Source organism: Manis pentadactyla, chromosome 4 (assembly GCF_030020395.1).
Source record: "Manis pentadactyla isolate mManPen7 chromosome 4, mManPen7.hap1, whole genome shotgun sequence".
In the NCBI taxonomy this organism is placed as follows: Eukaryota; Metazoa; Chordata; class Mammalia; order Pholidota; family Manidae; genus Manis; species Manis pentadactyla.
In genome coordinates, this window is record NC_080022.1 from 58,132,130 (window position 1) to 58,154,541 (window position 22,412).

Consider the following 22,412-nt stretch of genomic DNA (forward strand, 5'->3'; position numbering starts at 1 on the left):
TGGAAGTACAATCAGATTAAAATGCTATGACTTACCAAGCATTAGCTGTTCAGATTTATGTTTGTTCTAAAAAGATGGGATAGAAATATGCTACATGAATTGGTTAAAAAGTAAGAATAGCACATTCTCTTAAGAAATGTGTAGTGGAACTTTAGATAAATGAATTAGTTCTTGTGTTTCAATTACATTAAAATGTTATTAAAGCTATTGATTCTTCTGATTATAGTGAAACTTTTCTAAATTTAACAGATTTCTAAAAGCAAAAGTTTAATTAAATATTTTGTAGAATTTCCAAAAGCAAAAAAGCATTTCTTTAATTATCTCTTTAATTATTACATCAATTAAAAGGATATACATTTAAAAATTATATATATATTTTAGCTTTATAAAAGGAAGATATCATACCTAAAGGCTCTCTTTAAGAGAGAATATAAAACTAAAAACCTTTGGCTTTCCATTGCTTGTGCCACCACATCCAAACCACTAAACATGACATGCAAGACCTCTGACTGTCTGATACCTTCCTCCAACCACTCCCCACTTAGTTCCCTAAACACATCTTGCAAGTTTGTGCCTCTATACACTTCCTGGTAAGTTCTCACTCCATAGAATGAACAAATCAGTCTAAAAATAACTTTAATTGAGTGTGTATTTAACATGCGTCAGACACTATTCTAGATGCTAGAGAATATGACAATAAGCAATAGAGACAGATTCTCTGTTCTTCAATGACTTTTCAGTCTCGTAGAGACAGTAAATGAAAGTGAAGTGAAGAAGTAAGTGAAGAAGATAGGTAATCAACTCTAAAGGAAAAAGGATGATGTAATAGAAAATTTGGGATTTGGTCAGGGGGGGTTTGTTTAATCGGCTGGTTCTTGGTTTAGGGTTTTCTTTGTTTTTTACTTTTTGGGTAAGCTCTTACAGGGAAGACTTTTGTGAAAAGGTGGCATTTGCATTTAGATTTGAATGATGAGAAAGATACCAAGTTCAGGAGGATGAGCAAAAACAATAACAAAGAAGAGCAGGTATAAAAAAAACCACCAATGTGAGCAAGACTAACATGTCTGACTAGTAAAAAGGCCAGTGTAGCTGAAACCCAGTGAGCACAGAGTGAAGGAGTATGAGACAAGTTTGGAGGGGCAGGTGGGGGAAGCATCTTGTGAGCCATGTTTGAGAATTAGGATTATTTTCTGATTGTAGAGGGAAACCATTTGCTAATTGAATGAGGGAGAAGTGTGATTTGATCAAAGCTGACAGAGGTCAGTCTGGCTTCTCTGCAGAGAAGGAATTTTAGGTAGACACAACTGAAAGGACACCAACTAGGCTATGATTGAAGTAATGAAAACAAGAAATGATGGTGGCTGCATCTAGGATTGTAGTATGGATATATTGAGTGGTCAGGGTTGGGATCCACTTGGAGGCAGAGATGCAAAGAACATGTGGTGAGAAAAAGAAAGGAATTAAATAGCATTCCCAAAGACTGGGTTTCACTAACAGGATGGATGGTGCATAATTTTCTAAGACAGACAATTTGAAGAAAAGCAGATGAGAGGAATCAGAAGTGTTACTGGCAATGGAAGAAAGTTTGAGGTGCCTATTAGACAATCAAGTGTAAGCAGCTGAGTACATAAATCATATATGCTCAGGAAGATCAAAATGTAAATTTAAAGTCATCACTGTATTAAAGATATTTAAAGTTATAATACTAGTTGAAGTAACCAAGGAAAAAAGATACAAATAAAAAAGGGATGAGAACCAGAGGTGAGCCTAGAACCCTGATATTTATACTTTGAGCATGGAAGGGGTCCCTACAAAAGATCCCCAGAGTGATCAATGAGAGAGTTAAGGAAACCAAATGCATAAGTGCCACAAAAGGCTAGAAAAAAGAGGGAGGGAGGAATCATTTGTATCAAAGGCTACTTAGAAGTCAAGTAAGATGGGAACAGAAAAATGAACATTGACATTAGCAAGATAAAGATATTTGATAGTAACTGGGTGAGCGCTGTTTCAGTAATGTGTCGTATGACCACCTTGGAGTGGTCAAGGAGAGGATAGGGATTAGCAAAGGGAGGTAAGTACAGTCTACTCCTTCAAGAAGTTCAGCTGCAGAATGGAACAGCGAAAATGCAGCGGTAACTGGATGGGCATATGGTGTCATTGAAAGTACTTTTTAAGATGGGTGTTGTTCAAGTATATTTGCAAGCTGATGGGAATGATCCACTAGAAACAGAAGAATTAATGATTCAGGAGAGAAGGGAAATAATTGCAAGAACAAATGTTTAAGGAGGAGAGGGAATGAGACTCGGAGCACAAGTGGAGGAGGTGGGAGTAGAAATAAGGATCTTTCTAACAAGCAAACATAAGGGTCCTAGAGAAAACAGATAAAAATATAAGTGTATTGGTTGCTTGGGAGTGGAAAGATAAGAAGATTCTCAATTAATTACTTTGATTTTCTCTATGACCACATAAAGAGGAGTCACCAACTGAGAGTGAGTAGGAAATATTAGAGATATGAGGAGATGAGAGAAAGTGTGAAAGAGTGGTTCTCACAGACAGTGGGAAAGTGGATATACTAGGGTGGTGTCACAGAATAATCTGGCAGGGTCAATTACCCATTTGAAATTTACGGCTATATATTGGGTAGAAATCATTTAGCAAGATTGGTCAGTCTTCTTCAGAAAGTCAGAGACTTTGCTGCTGGCTGGGTTTTGCCAAGCACAGCAAATGGAGGAGGAGAAGGGCAAGAGAGCGTAGGCTGTTTACAGGACAGTGACTGGGGTCTGGGACTACAGAATCCAAGGTGGAAGTAGAATAGGACATGAAAGGGTCAGGAAGAAATGTTTTATTTGCCCTTCTTTCTTTTTGATACTCTGAATCTGTTAAAAGTACAATCCAAGGTGCTACTTTCTCTATAACACGTCTCCTGACACCTCAGGCACAAGTAATTGTTCTTTACTCTTTGCCACCATAGCATTCTGCTCATTCCTCTATGAGAGCCTTTATCACATGTATTGAATTTGTTGTCCATGGGTATATCCCCAAGAACACTATTCACTTTTAAAGGGAAGAACTATATCTTATTTATCTTTATATTGGCAACAATGAGGAGCATAAGCAAGGTTCTCAAAAAACATTTGCTGAATGAAGGCAGGCATTGTGTAGAAGGAAGTGCTTTAGTATCTAGAATAATGCCAAGCACTTGGTGGGCACTAGTAAATACCTGATAGGTTGTAAGGACTGGAAATGAATAGGAAGTTAAGCTCTATGATATTTCTCATTAAATAATTTCTCCACTGCAGCTGGCTCTTGATTATTGAAAAATTAAGCATAAGGTGTATTGTTTTTCTTTCTTCTCATTTCATTTGTATATCTCTTAGTCATTCTAATCATCCATCACTAGCCTTGAAGAGAATACACTAGATGTCAAACTGGTATTGCTATTTTTTGTTTTTAAAAAATGTTGGCAATATAAAAACATGGCTTAAACTGATGCTATTAGTTATACATGTGATTTATTTACTCTCTTAGATTAGTTAAATGAATATGTTACATATTTTAGTTAAAAAAACAAATATCAACTCTGGGTATATTCTTTGATTATGGTTCCTCATGAGAAAATTTATTATAGTGCTTTTTATACAGAATGACTTTCCATAGCATTATGTAAAATGAAAATGTGTTCTAAAGGAAGAAATAATGAAGATACAGTGTGAGGCAATATGGTCTCTTCTAGATCGCCAAATGTGGTTGCCTGGGAAGCAAACCTTTTAAAGCACTTTGTATCCAAATATCCATAATGGATTATAATTTGTTATAGACATATTTTGCCAGAGTTGCTATAGATTGCTAAATGCATTCTGCATGGAAACATCTACAAAAGCTTTAAATCATTCCTGATACCCAAATGCAACTCTGCATATCCCCCTTATGAAACTGCTTTTATGACTAAAAACAAGACACTAAGAGATGGTACACAGGGTGTTATTTTGTTGCATTGAAGGAATCATCACTTGGTGGTTTGTGATCTACTAATTTGTAAAATTATCAATATTTTAATGGAATTCTGTTCTACTTGAATTATCATTAAGAAATTAGCACCTGTTCTTTTTCTTTGTAGATATAATTCCTGATAGAAAAATTTGCATTTTAAATAAGTATGCAGAATGTCATAAGAATTATGTTGAAAGACTCTAATCTAAAATAAAGGCAGAACTGAAAGCAAATTGTGGGAGAAAGTAGATGACAATTTGAACTCAGTTGATTTGGAGTGGAGAGCTGTTACCTTTTTTAGCAACAATGCAAAACCTGAGATTCTTGCTTCAGTTACAATTCAGTAACTTACAAAATATTTCGTATGTATTTTTTATCAAATATGATTAACATTCAATATTGGTTCATAAAGAAAATTTATTCCCTATTAAAATCTGTGAGATTTTCCATTCATAAGGTTTTAGATAGAGGGCCCAAAAATTCCATTTCATAAACTTGTTATGTTTGCTATCCCTATTCTACCTGCAAAATAAATATTAAATAAGTAAATCAACATAGTTGAGACTTTGGATATAATTGTAACAAGGATAACTGACTTCCCTGAAATTTCTTCTATGATTTCTGTTCCTATTTTCTATTCAGATTTTCAAAGAGAAATGCACACTGAATTTTTCTCTGGGATTACTAAACAAGTAAGATGAAACAGGAATATGAATTTTTTATTTTATCATAAACTATTTTAACCACCATACTTAGGGTGACAGTGCAATGGAAATCCAAAAATCTGTATTAATCTCACACAGCATGAAATTGTTGCTTGAAAAGTATGTATGTAATAAAAAATAAGTATTGCTTTGAAAAAAATTCAACTGTTAGATGATCTGTTCCAACAGTTTAATAGTTAAATTTAAAAAAATTTTAAATATAATGCCCATTTCCAAAGTACACCAGTATTTTTTTAATAAAAAAATCTTTTGATTTTTTTTAAATTACAAAATAAAATCTGGATTCTTTTCCCCTAACTCAATCTGTGGTTCCCTGCCTACATCAGGAGCAGGAAAACCATCATAGCCAAGTGGAGAGGCTTGCTAGTTAGAGTGGGTAAATGTGAATTCAAGTCTTTTTTCACTCCTCAGTACCATGTGCCATAGAGCAAATGATTTAGCCTCTTTGAATTTAAGTTTTCCATATGTGTCATGTATTTAGGAATTATAGATAACATATGCATATTATACCACTAGTATGACACATAGTTAATGCGTGATAAATGGAAGTGGTTCTTAAGCTTACCAGGGAAGGGAGCAAAAAGAAGCCAAGAGAAGCTTCTCAGAGAGAAGCATACGCTGCAGTAGTCCTTGCTCAAGATAAAAAGAGAGGAAGGGTGCATTACCCATGCGGGATACACCAATATTACAGTGATAGAAAGTCTCTCCTTTTCCCTTTCATCCTTTGAGTTGGGAATGGTGACAGGGCCTCTGGGTTCCAAGCTTACCAGTTCTGCACCTGTTTTGTCTGCTGTAGCTCAAAGTATCAGTTACCCAGCAGGATCCAGATAACAACTACACAGGAAGCCAATGTACTGATATTAGAAACACCCCCTCTGGCCCACTAAACCAGGAGTCGTAAGGTATTTGCACAAAATTGCTGTGGCACAAGTGCCCTTTTGCATTTCCTGAGCTATCTGACCTCTAGTTCCTGAGCAGCTGTCCTCTGAGTCCTTCTGTCTTAATTATCATAGTAATCTCTCTCTGCAATGCCGGGCATCCTGTCTTGTACAGAGGTGAACAATTGATCAATAACTGTTGAATAAATGAAGACATAAATATCAATTATTTTCACAGAATGCATATCTTAACTTGGAACCAGAAGGCCAGGTGATACACTTACAGCATAATTGCAACAAGGCAGTATTGTTATGTATATCACTGAACACCACTCTCCCAATCAAACATCATGTGTCCCATATTCTCATACTGAAAGCTGGCAAATTTATTCAAGCCAAAACTCAATCAAATCATTAAGTAGACAGATGGGTCATTAATGTGACTGAAGAAAGATGTGTTTATTTATGGAAACAATGTTTAAAATATTTCAAATTATTATTTTTTGTTCACATGGTGGATAATGAAGATCTGTATATTTTGGTTATTTGCTAATGTTTATCATTTTATAATACTTTTAAAGTCAAGTATTCAACTATCTTTCTTGTTTCCATACTTACATGGTAGTAAATACATAACATAGTTTTATATCAGGGTTAAGATCTATTGTTTTCAAAGATTTCTTGTCTTAAATAAAACAACGTAATTGCCTGAATATTCATGAAGATCATACTGAGATCAAATCAAAACCTTTGGAATTGTTTCTGGCCAATTTAGAAAAGCTGTTTTTAACCAGAATGCTGTGGCACATGAGAATCCCATCAACACTCAACACTTCACAGGCTTGCCAAATTCCAATTAACATATAAATTTATTTTTGCTACAACTAAGCATTCTTATCATTATGGCAGTGAGTATCACGCAGAATATTGCCTTGACTGGGGACTATGGCACTGAATGGAATGGACACAACGTGTGTAAATGAGAGGTCAAAGCACACATAGCCAAGCCAGTACCAAAATAAAATGCATGCCTGTTGACTCCAAGTGATCATTTTTCTCCTGAATACATTCTAGTTTAGGGAAAGGCAGTAATCATAACCAGTATTACTCAAAAGCCAAAAAATACATAAAGATGAATATAGAATAATTTAACATTATGGATGCTTTCATAAATACTGTGTGATGTTATGCTCTTATAACCATTATGTTGAATTATTGCTGACTTGTTTTATGTTGCCATGAATCTTTTAATACATCCAAACTATGCCACGACAACTTACAGTATGAGAAAACCTACAGAGAACCCAAAAATTAAGAACTTCTGCCTCTTCTAATCCAAATGGATTAGAACTTCTGCCTTCTAACCCATTTGAATTTATGAAAATTCAGGAAGTATTTCTATATATCTGACTTGATTTAATGATCCAGTTCTTTCCTACTTTACGTGTTTCTTGGTGCTTCCTCCTATTAGACAAGTTCAATAGATGATCACTGGGGAATAAGGAAGAAATTTAGCTAAGGGCCTTTTTCCTGATTCTATAATAGAGGGAAATACAGTCATTAGACTGATGATTCTGCTCCACAAAGCTTCAAAGAGGCAAGGTAACTGTTGTTTTTATAGGAAGACTTATTTTTCTCAATCAATACACACACAAAACTCAGTTTAGTTGAGCTTCTGTGTTAACATAAAGAGCCCCTTTAAATAGCAATAAGAAGGGCAAAATATGGTGTGTACTTATATACCGAGCAGGTGTTTAATAGAAAATGGCACCAATGAGGCAATCAAGGACAAATTTTTATGAAGATTTGGAAAGAATAAAGTTTAAGGAAATGGTTTTTGCAATTATAGATTACACTTTTAACCCTAGGTAACTGATCAGGAAATGAACGCCACTATTCTCAGACAAAAATGAGCTTCCCTGTACCTCCAAAAATGTTTTCCTGTTATCGCCCAAACCCAAATCAATTGCTTCATACACAACCCATAATATTGCCTGTTTCTGAATATTGAGTGGCTCTATTTGTACCATCTGTGTATATGAGATCATATTAATAAATATATCAGACTTGAGAGTTTTGATCATTTCCAGCAACTGGATGAAGACAAATGTTAATACTTTTTTTATTTACAGACAATAAATTTTTTTATTTTATGTTCCCTGCATTATTCAGATTAATGTTTATTCTATAGCTCTTTAAAAATATTATAGACCTGTATAGTTCTATCACATATCTATATAGATTTACTATATATGTTATCAAAACTATTATTATTATATCAATTATAATCCCCCAAACCAATAGGCTTTTGACAGATAGCTAATCTGAATATTGTCTTCTTTTTTGGTTAGGGAAGCCCTTTATTATAAATTGAGCCAAGAATTTTTATTCCCTTTTACTTTGCTCTTGTGGCAATTAGGGTTAATGGATTCTGATATTAAGTATCTTTGACAAGTGTAAATTAATCACTTTGGTGGAAGCTTTTCTTAGCTGCTTATAAAAATTTACACATTGTCAACCTTTCTCTAAATGTAGTGTTTTTGTTAAGAGCTAACAAAGTTGAGAAGGAATAAGGATCCAAAACAGTGGAAAAGTTTCTTTAAACTGATAAATATATGTTCATTTGACCCATCTTCAAGTCAATAAAAATCTCTCCGAGAGAACCTACTCCAATTAGTTAGATTTTAATAGACTGTGTTAATATTTGAAGAAATTGTATTGATATTCCTTTATTGATAAGTTAAATTGAACTAAATGATATAAGCAGACATTTATACTGAAAATATCTATTTCTACTATTGTCAATTTAAGAACTCAATTCCTTTTTGTCCAGTGATTCCATAATTCACAAAATTTAATTCACCATTTTATTTCTCTTTTATTTTTCTTTGTTTATACAAATATCAATTCTCTGATAAGGGTTTTTTTTTTACTGTTGTTTTTTAAACTTTAAAAGGCTCATAAGATGAAATACATATTCTTTGTTGGATTCTATTTTGCTAAATACTTAGCTGTCACTGACATTTTCTTTGGATCATTTTTTTGTTCAATATCACTTGGACAATCTCTTGTTACCCAGAAGAATCCAAGATCTTCTAGCTTTCCTACTTAAAATTTTATATCTATCCTTCATTTAAAAGTTGTTAAGAGTCAAGACTGCTGGAAGACTTATAGTTACTACTTAAAATGTTTTTCTGTCTATGAATTCTTCAGCAGTTACAGGAAAAATAGCAGCCAGCATTTCATTTTTATACCTTCCATGCACTGTACTAAAGTGCTTTATATTTACCAACATATTTAATCCACATTAATATCACTATAATATAGATATCATTCTTGATTTCAATTTTATACATGAGGAAAATAAGACTTAAGGAGGTTGAATAAATTGCCCAATATCACTCAATTCTTAGAAGTTAGATTAGGGGTTCCAAAGATAGATCTGTCTGTCTTATAAATCTGAGTAGAAATAACTGATAATAACAGTTATATTATTTGCTAACTATATAATCATACTTATGTACACTTAGCAATCCTAAGCCCTAATATACTAGTAAAATGAACAAAGGTATTTGCAAGATGGTTGGAGACAAAATAAACATATGAATATCAATAGTTTTTCTTTCCTCCATTCTAGAAAAAAAAACACTGATGAAAAGGAAAATACAAATTTTTTGAAGGGCATAAAAGATCTGATTGAATGCAAAGTATCAGTTCTTTTATGGGAAGATTTAATATCATAAACGTGTTATTTCTCTAAAAGATTACTCATTAGTAAAGTTCAATGTTTATTTAACCCATCTTCCCTTATAATTCCAAAAGCTTTTAATTGTATAAAATAATCTTAAAATTTATATGAGAAATTGTATGGGTTATGGGTAATGGTTAAAAATTTATAACAAAAAGTATTAATGATGGAAGACTTGCCTTGTCAAATTTCAGAATATAATATTAGCTATTTTTATCAAAAAAATGTCATGAAATAGAAAATCACTGAAACAAAACATCAAATCAGAAATAGATCTCAGTATTTATGAGAATTTTAAATATGACAAGATGAGTATTTTAAATCTGGAAAAGTGTATATTATTTAATAAATGTTTTTAGTACAATTGGTGATCACTTGAAATTAAATGTAATTAGACTCTGGCTTACATAATATATAGAAACTACTGTCAATGATAACTTAGAAGGCTTACTGAAGCATTATTTGAAGTGTCCACAAAAAATAAATAAATAAATAAATAAATAAAACTAGGGAAAATAAAATATTCATTTAAAAAATGGGGGCTGGGTAAATAATGGTGCAATGACACCATAAAGGCATTAAAATGATGTTCTATAAGTTATTACTGAGGGAGACAAAGAGGTTCAGGATACTGCATATATATGATTTCGTTTTTATAAAACAATGCCACAACCCCTTATATTTGTGTGTATTTGTAGGTGATTATATTAGCATCAAGAAAAATATAATAGACAATATGCTAGGTTATATATTTGGGTCACTTGAAGTTGAAGTCAGGGTGAGAAGTAAGTAAAAGAGTGGTGGGTAGAAGAGAAAAAGACACAAAAATAAATGAAATTTTTAAAAATTCAAACTACACTGAAAAAAGTAGTGACATAATTACATTTTTACATTTACAAAAGTTATATTTTAGTTTTAATTGCGATATATATATTATATATAGCATTTTCAATTAGAAAAGAAGCTGAAAATGGTGACCAATTGATTATTTCAATTGTTTTAACATTCTTTGAATCTTTGCAATATTTATGATCCATCACATCTTCAGCAATATGGACATTTTTCTAAGTACATACATAATGTTCTTTAAATATGTTCAGTTAATGGGATTCTTAAACAATGTTCAATGGACACAATTTAATATGATCTTGTGTCAACATATTGCTTAAAAAATGCAGCTGTAGTAAAAATGTAGCATTGGTAACTTGAGAACTGCAGGTACTTTTTAATGGACTTTGACTCCTAAAATGTTACAGATGCAATCTGCATTATGAATCCTGCTGGACATGACAAGCAGCCTAACTAGTCTAGCTCACAAGAAAGCTAAGAGCAGAAATTAGATTAAAGAAGGCAAGTCTTGCAAAATGTTTGATAAAAGTTGAGCATATCCAAGGAGGTAGAAAATCAAGTTCAAGGGAGTGAAGTGTTAAACTGGTACCAGAGACCTATAAAAGCAGGCAGGATCCAGTTGTCAATGGAAGTGTCTGACGTGTATAGTATGGTAGAAGCAGCTAGTTGAGAATTTTAGTTCTAGACCAGAGGCTCTTTACTTTATCCCTAAAATCATGCAGTGTCTTTGTGTGGTGGAGTTGGAAATCACAGGGATTCTTGCAGTTTAGATAAAGACAAGTGGCTATCAAGTCCCCCCCGCATTTGATAAAAACAGTTGCCAAAGCCTATTTTCTGTCACTTTTTAAAAAGTTATCTGACAAGTAGGGCAGGTAAATCAGGTCAGAGTCCTTGTAGCTGAGTCTTCTCTGTTGGGTAACATTTCACTGTGAAGTTACAGTAGCTCTGTATTTATGTAGTAGGGCAGTCTCTGGCACATCTGTAAACAAGGACCCTCTAGTTCAGATGGTCATTAGTCAGTACAACGCCTTCCAAAACTAATCACGAGAGCATCTTCAGTAAAGAAATCTGATTTTCTCCTTTCTCATCTAGGGCATAACGGGAATTATCTATGGTCCAAGACAGTATTGAAACATATTTGCAGGATACTATATGGATCTGAACCTGACCCCCAATCGAGGTTAAACATGAAAACTGGGAGTAGGTTCTTATATATGACATATAGACTATAACAATAGTGGAACAGACCCCAAAAGAAGTGGACCTCTTTCAACAGAACTGAAACTATTTTTCCAAGAAAGCATGAATTAAAACAGTTTTGAAGCATTATAGTGAAGAGTACAATAGAAGAGTTCAAATTTCCAGATAATAATTCCTGAAATTAACTCTATCTAAAGCCTATGAAAAATTAGTAGTCATTTACATCTGGATGACCAATTAACTGAAAGTTCTGAAGCAGAAGTAAATCTAGGAGGAATAGGAGGAAGTATTGGGGAGACTTTCAGCAGATGTATTTCACTGAATATAGTCATTAAGGATTTTCACCTGGAGAACACAACTGTAACAGTCCTTTGGAGCTGTAGTCTATATTGTTTCTGTTCTCAGAAAGAAATTATCTTCCTCCGTTACTACATATTTCAGTGCATCACAGTACCTGAAAGTTAATGGTTCCAGTACTGAACTCATCGTTTACATCACTATCTGTAGTTTTCCTGGTATCCCCGAGTTCATTTAGAAATAATAGAAATAACATTTTCTAGATCCTGTGAATCATCTTAAACCTATTTCTTACTCCCACATCCAATCAATCAACAAGCTCTGTCAAATCTGTCTAATTCGCTTATTCATTTCCTTCTGTCTGGAGCTCTCTGCCTCCAGATCCACCTGTGGCTGGGTCCTTTTTTATCATCCAAAACTTCAATCAAATGTCACTTACTCCAAAAGTCTTTCATACCCCTCCAATCTAAAATAACCATTCCCATCCCAATATTCCCCGAAAACGCTATTTTTAATTTTTTGTAACACTGATTACCATCACAAATTCTTGTATTTATTACTTGTCTCTCCCCTTTCTAAAATTTCTCTATGAGAACAGGAACCTTGTCTAGCTTGTTCATCACTATATCCTCACTTCCTGGGATACTGCCCAGTTCATAGTATGCATTTAATATGAATGCACTTTTTTGAATTCATTCATTATAGAATTCATTAAAAAATATATTTATTTAGCACCTGTGCATCCTGCACTGTGCTATGCATAGGAGATATGATGGTGGGAAAAACAAGCCCTTTCTTTGTATTCATGGAGCTTATATTTAATAAAAGGGACAGACACTAATCAAAAACTCACATAAATAAATTTTACATAAAGTAAAATTACAACTAGGAGTAGTTATTTTCAAATCTGTTTTCCTTTCTCCTAATCTCCATTACCATTGTTTCAGTTCAGATTGTCACTATCTTATGTCTCAGGTATTAAAAAAAAAAAGTGTCTATTTGTCTGCCTCTACTCTTGTCATTCTCAATTCTGTTTTTCCAAAATTAAAGTGCAAATTTTCAATCACTTCTACCTTAAAATTCTTAATAACGTCAATGACCTTCAATTAGAAAATTACATACCGTTCTTAAGATAATTGCTCTTTATGAGCTCTCCCTCAACTGTCTCTTCTTCCTCTCTTCACCACGTCACCCTCCTCACTCTCTATGCTCCTGTCACCCTAAATTACACTGTAATCTTTGGGCCTCTGTGTATGTGTTTCCTTCTGCCTGTTACATCTTTCCCTACTTTTTGATAGACCAATTTACTTATCTTTTATAACTCATTGGAAATAAGTTCCTCCAGAAATCCTTTCCGAACCCACTCAGACTGTCCCAGCCATTCCTTTTCTGTACTCTCTCTGGGGAAAAAAAATGTATCCCATTACAGTGTAATTGTTTATATATTTGCTCATTTCCCTCTCAGGCCTATGATTTCCTTTATGGGAGAATATCTTTCATATTTCCCTCTCCATTGCTTAGAGCAGTAACAAGTAGGTACAATAAATAGAAGGATGGTTGGATGGATGGGTTCATTTGATGAAATTAAGAATAAAAAAATAAAAGTCTCGGATGACATTCAACACAGATTCAAACATGTACTATTAAGAATGTGTGTAAATCGCGTTGGCCAGAACCAAAGGCTGCTAGTGAAGCCCATTTTGAATCTTCCAAGCACTGTGGCAGGCAATGCTTGGTAATCTGTCACTGACTTTATTCCATGTCTGTCAATGTGAAGAAAAGAACATCATCCATCCATAGCGCAATATTTGAAGTATTGGAAGGTAAGGCAACATGGCAATTACATCATCAGGCTGACAGAGAGTTTGCAAGATTTCTATCACTGGTGAAAGTTATGGTTAAAATACTTTTGTCACTGGATACATAGAATCATGGAGGCAATCCCATATTACATATTTAGACTAATAAATGAAATCTAGTGCAGGCTGATACTTACTAATGAATATATGGCAATTATTGCTTTCCAAGGGAAGTTGACCATGTTTTTCTAGTGAAGCAGAACACGGGGGCACAAAGATAAGCTGGTCCTTGAGAAACCAGCAGGATCCATTTGCAACCAGAAAGTTGTTTGCTACAGTTTGCCATTAGGGACAGAAAGAGTATAGACCGACAGTATAAAAATTATGTGATTCTAGTTATTCTACCTAAGGAAGTCCTAGCAGAGAGAACTATGTCCACCCTACCCACAGCAAACCTGGAGAAAATGACTTGCCTGGAAAGGGTAATCTAAGCACCAGTGCAAGTACATAAGAAATCAGCTGTGGTCCTAGTAAAGGTGTCAGTTGACCATCTAAGAAACATCTTTCCAACATTCGGTAAATATTCATTAAATATCTGTTATGCTTCAGTCACTTGGCTGCAAGAAGCCTAACTATCAGGAGAAGAATTCAGGGTGTGTGATGGAAAGGAGCCATAGTGAACTTTTAGAGTCAATACTAAGAGCCACCAGATTCCAGTAGCCAAAGAATTAAGGTCCTCAAAAACATCAGAATAAGTGAGCCATTGAAGATAGTTCCTTTCATATGGAAGAAAGAGAAAGAGCTACTAAACAAAGTCTGATTCACTTCAAGAGTGACCTGGAAATCAGCCTGAGACCAGGAAAACTTCAGATTCAATAGTAATGATGAGTGAAGACACAGCTCCTAGATGCTACTACCAAATGGAGAAGACTATTTAGTGGTAGATGGAACATTTGGAAAGGAGTAACGGTGGATAAAAAAGTTAGATACCACATCTAACTTCTAATCATGGATAGATTTGCAGTTGTCAAGATGGAAAATTCTCAAATAGAAAAAGAATGAAACCCCACATAAATTCAGTGGGGTGCCTTGGCTTTAGGTGTCTTATCATTTCTAAGATTCAAGTCTTGGAAAGGCCCAGAAAGGTGAGTCTTCTGATGGAAAAACATTTGTTGTGTTTCTAAAAAGTTTTTAAGTCATTATGTCTGAAAAGAAGAAAAGAATAGACGGTGAAAATGATAGTAAGCGGAATGTTCTCCCTACTTCCTCTCCACTAGAGCTAAAGGTTCTTTATGGGAGATGTGGTTTTCAAGGCAGACAAGGTTGCTATGCCAGCTGTAGGGTCTGAAATGGAGCAAAAACCTGGAGAGATTGTGAAGAACCAATAATATGTGACACACCGAAGCAGGCTGAATGGTAGAAAATTATAGCCTTTCATCATCCCAAACTAAATTTAAAGAATTTTTAGAGGTTAGGAGCTGATGGCATCTAACCTTTTCAGACACAGATCTTCTGATTCCAAAGGTTAACTATTTTCTATTCATAAAATTTCTTACTATAGTCCTGCCTTAAAAACATACGTATTACCAAAATGTCCTGTAGAACAAATGCATCAACCTTCTAAAAAAATCATAATAAAAAATCTTAACAATAACCATTCCATATAGTGGTGTTATTAAAAGCAAGGTTTCTTTTCAATTAGCTTCAAAATTAATTCGTTACACTGAATGTCAATTCTGCCTCAATGCTCCTTTGATAATCATTGCTTACTGTCAAGACTCCATTAAGTTTCCATGTTTGAAATGATGAATGTGTATCTCTACTGATTACTGCTTGTTATTTAATGAGTTGTTCCTAGGAAAATAATGTTTTTGGCAATATGTTTGTTTTTCCAATATCTGTAAATTTACTATACTGTGAAAAGTTTATATACTTTTTTATAGATATATACACTCACAGTGGGTAGATATATTTACACTCACAATAGGAGTAGTAAGTCACATTTTTCAGGCCCTTTAGAATGCTGGTGCAAACAAACTAGTTTGGTAAAAGCTTTATTCTAGAAAACTTTACAAAATTATCATATATTTTCATGCCAAATTAGAAATGTAAACAATATTTTTATTTCAGTTCTGATTATGGTTTTATTACAAGTTCCTCATCTTTTTTAGTCTCCTCTTTCTCTTTTAGTGTTTTGCCAACATAGGTATTTAGACCCTCTAGCAATTTTTAGTTTTCATAATTTTTTCTTCCAAGTTTCCAGTCTGGTTATGGAGTCAGACACACACACACACACATATATATATGTAAATAGTCACAATACTGTTTTTCAAGAAGCACTGATATAAAATGGAAAAGTCAGGCTGATTCCCTTTCAAGGTTGCAGGAAGGATTGAATCACATAAAAATATATATAAAACACCTACTAAAGTGCAGTGAGAAAGGGTTGGAACATGGTTTTAAAGGATCTAGTGATCCACTGAAGAAAATTAAACTATGGAGTGGCATATCAGAATTTGAGGAAGTTAATAACTGAGGAATCTGGAGACAGAGTCATGTATTTAGAGGTAATAGCCTAGAGGTCATGTGAACCAATTTAAATTAGTGATAGTGGAGTGGAGAGTAAAGACACTTAGGAGATAGTATCAAAGCACTTCAGTAAATGGTTGGATTTGAAGTGGGAAAGGTCGAAGGGGAAGAAAAGTGGGGATGATGCACTGGTTGCTGGTTTAGGAGACTTGGTGACTTACCAGGCTATAAAGTGATATAGAAGAAGGTTTAGGAGATATGGGAGGGATGGAACAGGAGCTAAGGAGATCTATTTAGTTTATTTTTGGACTGATTAAATTTAGTGAAATGCTCTGGTAATGAGGTCCAACTGATTGATATACAGATCCAAATAACAGGAGAGAAGAATAGAATGAAAAGTTTGAGAATTTTAGCATACAATTTTTTATTAAGCCCAAGGCAATAAATAAAAACATCTGAATTTGTAATCATAGAATGATTAAACACATTAGTGTTTAAGTATATTGTAAAGTTATGTTTTTTAATAATGAAAAAGTGCTCAAAGAATAATGTCAAGTCAGATAAACACAGGATGCAAAATTGCTTGTACAGTAAAATCTCAATCATGTAAAAATCTGTCTTAAAAATCTAGAAGGAGAACATTAAAGAGGTATAGGGTTCTATTCATATTAGAGTTAACCCCCCTCTTCTATGTATCCATATTTTAAAACTTTTCTTTGTGCATTACTTGAAAATTAATTAGGGCAAAGGATGGCTTCCTGGAAAGGTAATAATTAAGCTGAATCTAAAGGACTGCATAGAAACCAACCTGGTGAAGATAACAGTAATAGCAGAGGTACAAAGGTGAGGAATATAGTGTGTATGGGATCTGTAGGCAGTTGAGTGTTGCTGAAACACAGTATGATGGCAGACAGTGGTCAGAAAGGAAGCCAGACAGGAAGAAATGGTAACCCTATGGGGTTTGTGAGATTGAGATACTATCTCATGCACTCTGAGCAGCTGTTAAAGAAATATACACAGGGTATGTGTATTCATTTTCTAGAGCTCCCATATTAAAGTATCACACACTGGATGGCTTAAATAGGAACATTTATTTTCTCACAATTTTCACAATTCTGGAAGCTAGCTGTCTAAAATCAAAGCTTCAGAAGAACTGGTTTCTTCTGAGGTCCCTCTCCTTGACTTATGGGTAGCTGTCTTCTCACAATCTTCCTTCTGTGAATCTGTGTCCTGATCACCTCTTCTTATAAAGACACCAGTTGTAGTGGGTTAAGGTCTGCCCTAGTGACTTCATTTTAACTTAATTATCTCTTTACAGACCCTATTTCCAAATACAGTCACATTTTGAGGTACTATAGGTTAAGACTTCAACATATGAATTTAGAGGGTGGGGGAAATACCATCCAAGTCATAACAGGGAGTGATGTGGTTAAATTTCCTCTGGTGACTGTATGGAATATGGATTTGACGGAGAAGAGATGAATTAACAAGACAGTTGTAATAATTCAGGCAAGAAATCATGATGTTCTGTAGAACAGAGAACATAAATGAATGTTAAAAAAAAAAAAGCCAGAGAAAGGAGCTGGGTTAGAAGGGAAACAATAAGCTCAATTGGCAAAGATCCAATTCTATATCTAGAATACAGTTGGATATAGGAATTTAAAGCTCAGAGACAGATAATTGGGCTGGAAGTCTAAATTGTGGCATCATTACTACATATGTCATTTGAAACTATGGGAGCAGATCCTTGTGTATTGAGTGATGGGAACGTTGGACTTAGAACAGAAAAACCAACATTTTTTGGACAGGCAGAGAATGAGCTCTTAAGACACACTAAGTGTCAAGTGAAGCAGAAGTGCCTTGTCATAGGCTCTAAGGAGTAGAGAGCTTCAATGAAGAGAACAGTCAAAGACAGCAAAGAGATCCCAAAGGTAAAGACTAAGAAATGTTTGTTGGATTTGGGATTAGAAGTAGTTTTGGACACTGACACCTAAAAACACTGTTGAACTTTGTTATGCTAAGTAAAGCACTGTAAATCATGCATTATATTTTGTTTTGAGCTTCACTCAATAGACTGAGAAAAGTGTCATTATGTCCTCACAGGTTAAGAAAATGGTGGCTCAGGGAAGTCAAATGACTAGCTTAAGGTCAGCAGACAGAAGCAGATGCAGGAGTCAATTCTAGATTTCTTTCTATGGCACCAAAAAATGGCATGAGTAACTATGAGTGACATTGGAGAGGCTAGAAATCCAGAGAGCCTGGGCTGATGACCGAATGTTTGTTTGGTGAGGAAATAAGATAGACTGCCCTTTTCAGAAGAGGAGAAAGAAGGACAGAGACCAACTGATCTTGCTCTCCATTGATTAATACATTGCCTGGCACATAGTAGTTGCTGAACAAATTTTAGATCAATGAATAAGAAATACATGTTAACCTGATCTAGGCATAAGGTATATATGTTCTGGGTGGAAAAGAAGGTAGCAGAGGTGTAGCTTCTACACAGTCCCAAGAGTAAGGAACCAGTAGAGAGGATGACATTGAAGAGAACAGAGGAAATTTTAAGAAGCTAGATCCTTCCTGAAAGGTATTAACAGGGCCTGGAATCAAGAGCACAAGTAAGAATTTGGCCTGAGTAAGTGAAGAAACCCTTGATTTAAGGTTGAACAAAAAGAATATGGAACAGAAATAAATGTGTGAGGACATGTGGCAAGATGCTTCATCTTCCAACAGTTCTCCACATTAAACTCCTTCATGAAAGAATTTCTCACTGTTCCCAATAAGTTACTTGCTTTAAAGTTTTAATAAATTTATCCCTGTAATTCCCTATGCCTAGAATTCCCTCTTTTTCATTGCATGGCAATCTCCTATTGAAAAATAAAGACTCAGATCACAGATTCTGTCTTAGAATTATTTCTTGAATTCTCCAGCCAGAATCTGTCATTCCCTCCCTCTAACACTTCTTAACACATCCCTTCTGTAGTGACTTGGAGACCATAGATAAAACACTGTTCCACTTATTTCTTAAGCTCCTTTGAAATTCCTTAGCATATCAACAAATACTTTGAAATATTATAGGGTATACTTTAGAGCAAAGGTATTTCAAAGGTCAGTTTAGCTTGAGCACCATCACATTTACTTAGTTCTACCTTTTATATACAAAACAATATACATAGTTTACATTTTCTTACTGGTTAGCTAAAGATGACTGCATTTTGTAATAAAAAGCACATTCTTAATTAATTGAAATGTAATAATCTCATACTGCAGATGATACACAGACTGGGAAAATTATACAATATATTTAAAGAATAAAGTGTTGCTTGCCATTATAATGATATACCTATTGATCGATCACCTTGATGTTTAAAGAAAATGATTTGTACTTGTGCCCTATCTTCAAAGGCAAATTGTATTCTGCAATACTTGAAGTTTTCAGGTCATGTTGAATTTTGACTGGTTCAATAATGGAATGAAAATACTGACTGCTACATTACTATTCTGTTAGACAAATCCATTCTTGAATGATCTATATGCCCTGTGACAAAGTCAAATGATAAGGCAGAGAGATATGACACAAAAAACTAAGACTTAATTGTTTTGAGTCTGCCAGCTATCCAATTACATATTTCAAGTTATCCAAGAAAAATACCCAGTGCACAATTATATTCAACTTGAGCCTGAACTTGAGCTACATAACACAATCTACTTCTAATTTATAAAATATAGTAAGATATATAAAATATAATAATCACTGTAGTATTATACACATGCTGTTAGTTTCCTTATATTACTGAAATAAGAATGTGGACTTCATAAATATACTTTGGGAGAGTTAGATAATGATGTGAAATAGCTATATTGATTTATAAATTAACACGTCTTTTAAATCACTATGTAATACTATACCCAAAAGTAATGAAGTTAGATTCTAGTAAAATCTATGAGACAAAATATCTTCACAATGAATCTGTGTGTGTGTTGTCTGTCAATTAAACATACAGATAGGTAATGTTTTTTCAAGTATTCTATTGCATTCCTAACCTATTGTAAGTGCTGAATTTTTCAAGTAGTCTGTTGCATTCCTAGTCTGTTGTAAGCGCTGAATTGTTCAACTTTTAGAGCATTTGCCAAGTTCTTCCAATGTAATAATCATATAGATTTGAAGACTCTACTTCTTGCCTTACATTGTGAAAATGCTTTAAGATTAATGTGCATTAATTTGGTTATATGCAAAAATATTGTAATGTAAAATTATATTTTTATTTTTTTAATTGAAAATATAAAAGTCTCTTTAGATGCAACAAAGAGAAATCTCTAATGCCGTTAAGGTATTTAATAACCATTTAATATGATGTATAACTACAATTGCATTTATCTGAGAAATCATAATTTGCTTTGTATCTAAGCATATCCAATTTTTACATCATTATATGTTAGCAAAATTGTAGCATTTAATTAATTTCAAAAAATGTAGTACATCAAAAGTTGTAAAAAAATGTGTATAAATCATTAATTGAAATGTGTCGGCTTTTCTGGAAAACAGAGAACAAAATTAAAGTATAATAATAGCATGATTAATTGATTCAGGATGGCTCCTACTGAAAAATTATGCTTAATAAGAATCTGTCATTATAATTTGTGATCATTTGTCACTTACAGTATATATCAAATATAACGGATTCAGGTGCACAGCTGTATAAATGACTATCATAAAAAAATGCCAATTTTTTAAAATAGAAAAGATACATACATTACTGGTTTAACTCAAAATAGCCACAGTACATTAATTTGAGCTAGTGCTTTGTTTCCAGAGTTGGCAAATATTTTGTAAATTATTTTTCTCTAATACATGCATTCACCATATTGGATTTAAGTTAATTATTTGTAAATATGTTTCAAAATACAAATTACTAATAGTTCTATTAGAACATGAAGATGCTGGGAAAATTTGCTGTTTAAATATTTAATAAAAAAATTAATAGAGGGAATATTTATTTTTTACAACCCAAAACATTCTTTTAGTCAAAATTTTTTGATGGAACAAATGTACTCTTCCACCGTATATCCACTTATGTATGTATCTCTCACTGGTTTCTTTCAGTGATGTTGTCTCATATAAGAGCTTTTTTTCAAAGTTTATACAGATTAAGTTGAATTCTTCTGCATATACTTAAGACCATTTTATATAATAGAGGACATTTATAAAACAAATTTTGTTATTTTCAGAGCGAAAAAGGGACACTGAACCTCAGAGAAAAGTACCACTGGACCCATTCATATTCTACCTGAAACAGCACACATGAAGAATGCTTGCTATTGTAGAGAGTTAACTTAAGTGTGCAGAAATAACCTTGGAAATGAAAGTTTAAGCAAGCATTTTCATGTGGATGGTTTATCACGTCAGAGATCTTTATATGAATATTCTGCTTTCTCCTTTCAGGAAGTATGCATGTTTTTAGTCATCCGGTGCAATCTCACTCAGTTTAATTTTCTGTTTCTATCTTACCGAATACTTTTCGTAATCCTAGAGAAGTACCTCCTTACGAAAATCGTGTTTAAAACCTATTTCTGTGGAATTACAGGAAAGCCAACTGTCTACGTCCCTGTACTGTAGACCAATCAGTAATTATTTTAGTCACCTTCTGCATTAGGAGTTCCATCTTTTGGGCATTGAAATTGATTTTTCTCATCTTAGCATCTGAAGATCCAGAGTGTGCCCCTTGCCCAATCGCCTGAGACTATACAGTGACACCTACAACAGAGGATGTGGAGGCAGCAGCTTTTCGGGCACCAGAAATGGCAGCATCAGGAGCCTCAGCACGAATAGACTTTGTAGAGGTAGTTCTCCCAAACTGTATTATGAAACCAAACATTTTTGGCCTGCTACCTGCTGATGGGGGCTGCCTTCTCACTGCCTAGGGCTTTGCAAAATGTTTGGTCTTTGTTAAAGTTTAACAATGACGTTTTGACTAAAATAGAGAAACCTGATTTTTTTTCCCAAGTTATGTTCAGTTGCCTTAACGATCAGTGAATATGAAGTTTTGCCAGCCTCAGAAAATCATTAATACCCATATTTTTGTCAAACAACACTATTTCTTACATAAAGCTGCTGTCACATATAATTTTTTGTCTAGTTTAAAAATAGATCAGAATAATGCATCATTTGAAAGGTCATCCTAACACAGTAAAAAAGAGATTTTCTCTAGTCAGTTATGTTCTTCAGAGACTGAATATGGTTGCCCCGTGTTTCTGTAATCCTCCCTCATGATGTTCCATTGTGAAATTCTTTTGCAAAGTGAAAGATTATTCCCAGATGGCCCCAAGTCAAAATATGAAAAGCCAGTGACTGGTTGGTTATATGTATGCTTTCATTTTATGTAACTCAATGTGAAACAGT

General features: G+C 33.9%; 1 protein-coding gene across 5 annotated transcripts in view; it reads left to right on the plus strand.

Annotated features, from left to right (window-relative positions):
• The window catches only part of LRRC7 (leucine rich repeat containing 7), a 496,164-nt gene that overhangs the window by 282,981 nt on the left and 190,771 nt on the right, over window positions 1–22,412 (plus strand). Inside the window, exon 8 of one of the 5 annotated variants that reach the window (XM_036890166.1) lies at window positions 21,711–21,890. The exons of the other annotated variants lie outside the window; for them this stretch is intronic. Within the exon in view, the coding sequence (XP_036746061.1) occupies window positions 21,711–21,717 (7 nt within the window). The 3' untranslated portion in view covers window positions 21,718–21,890. Of the gene's footprint in view, window positions 1–21,710; window positions 21,891–22,412 lie in introns of those variants that run through there. 5 annotated transcript variants of the gene reach the window in all.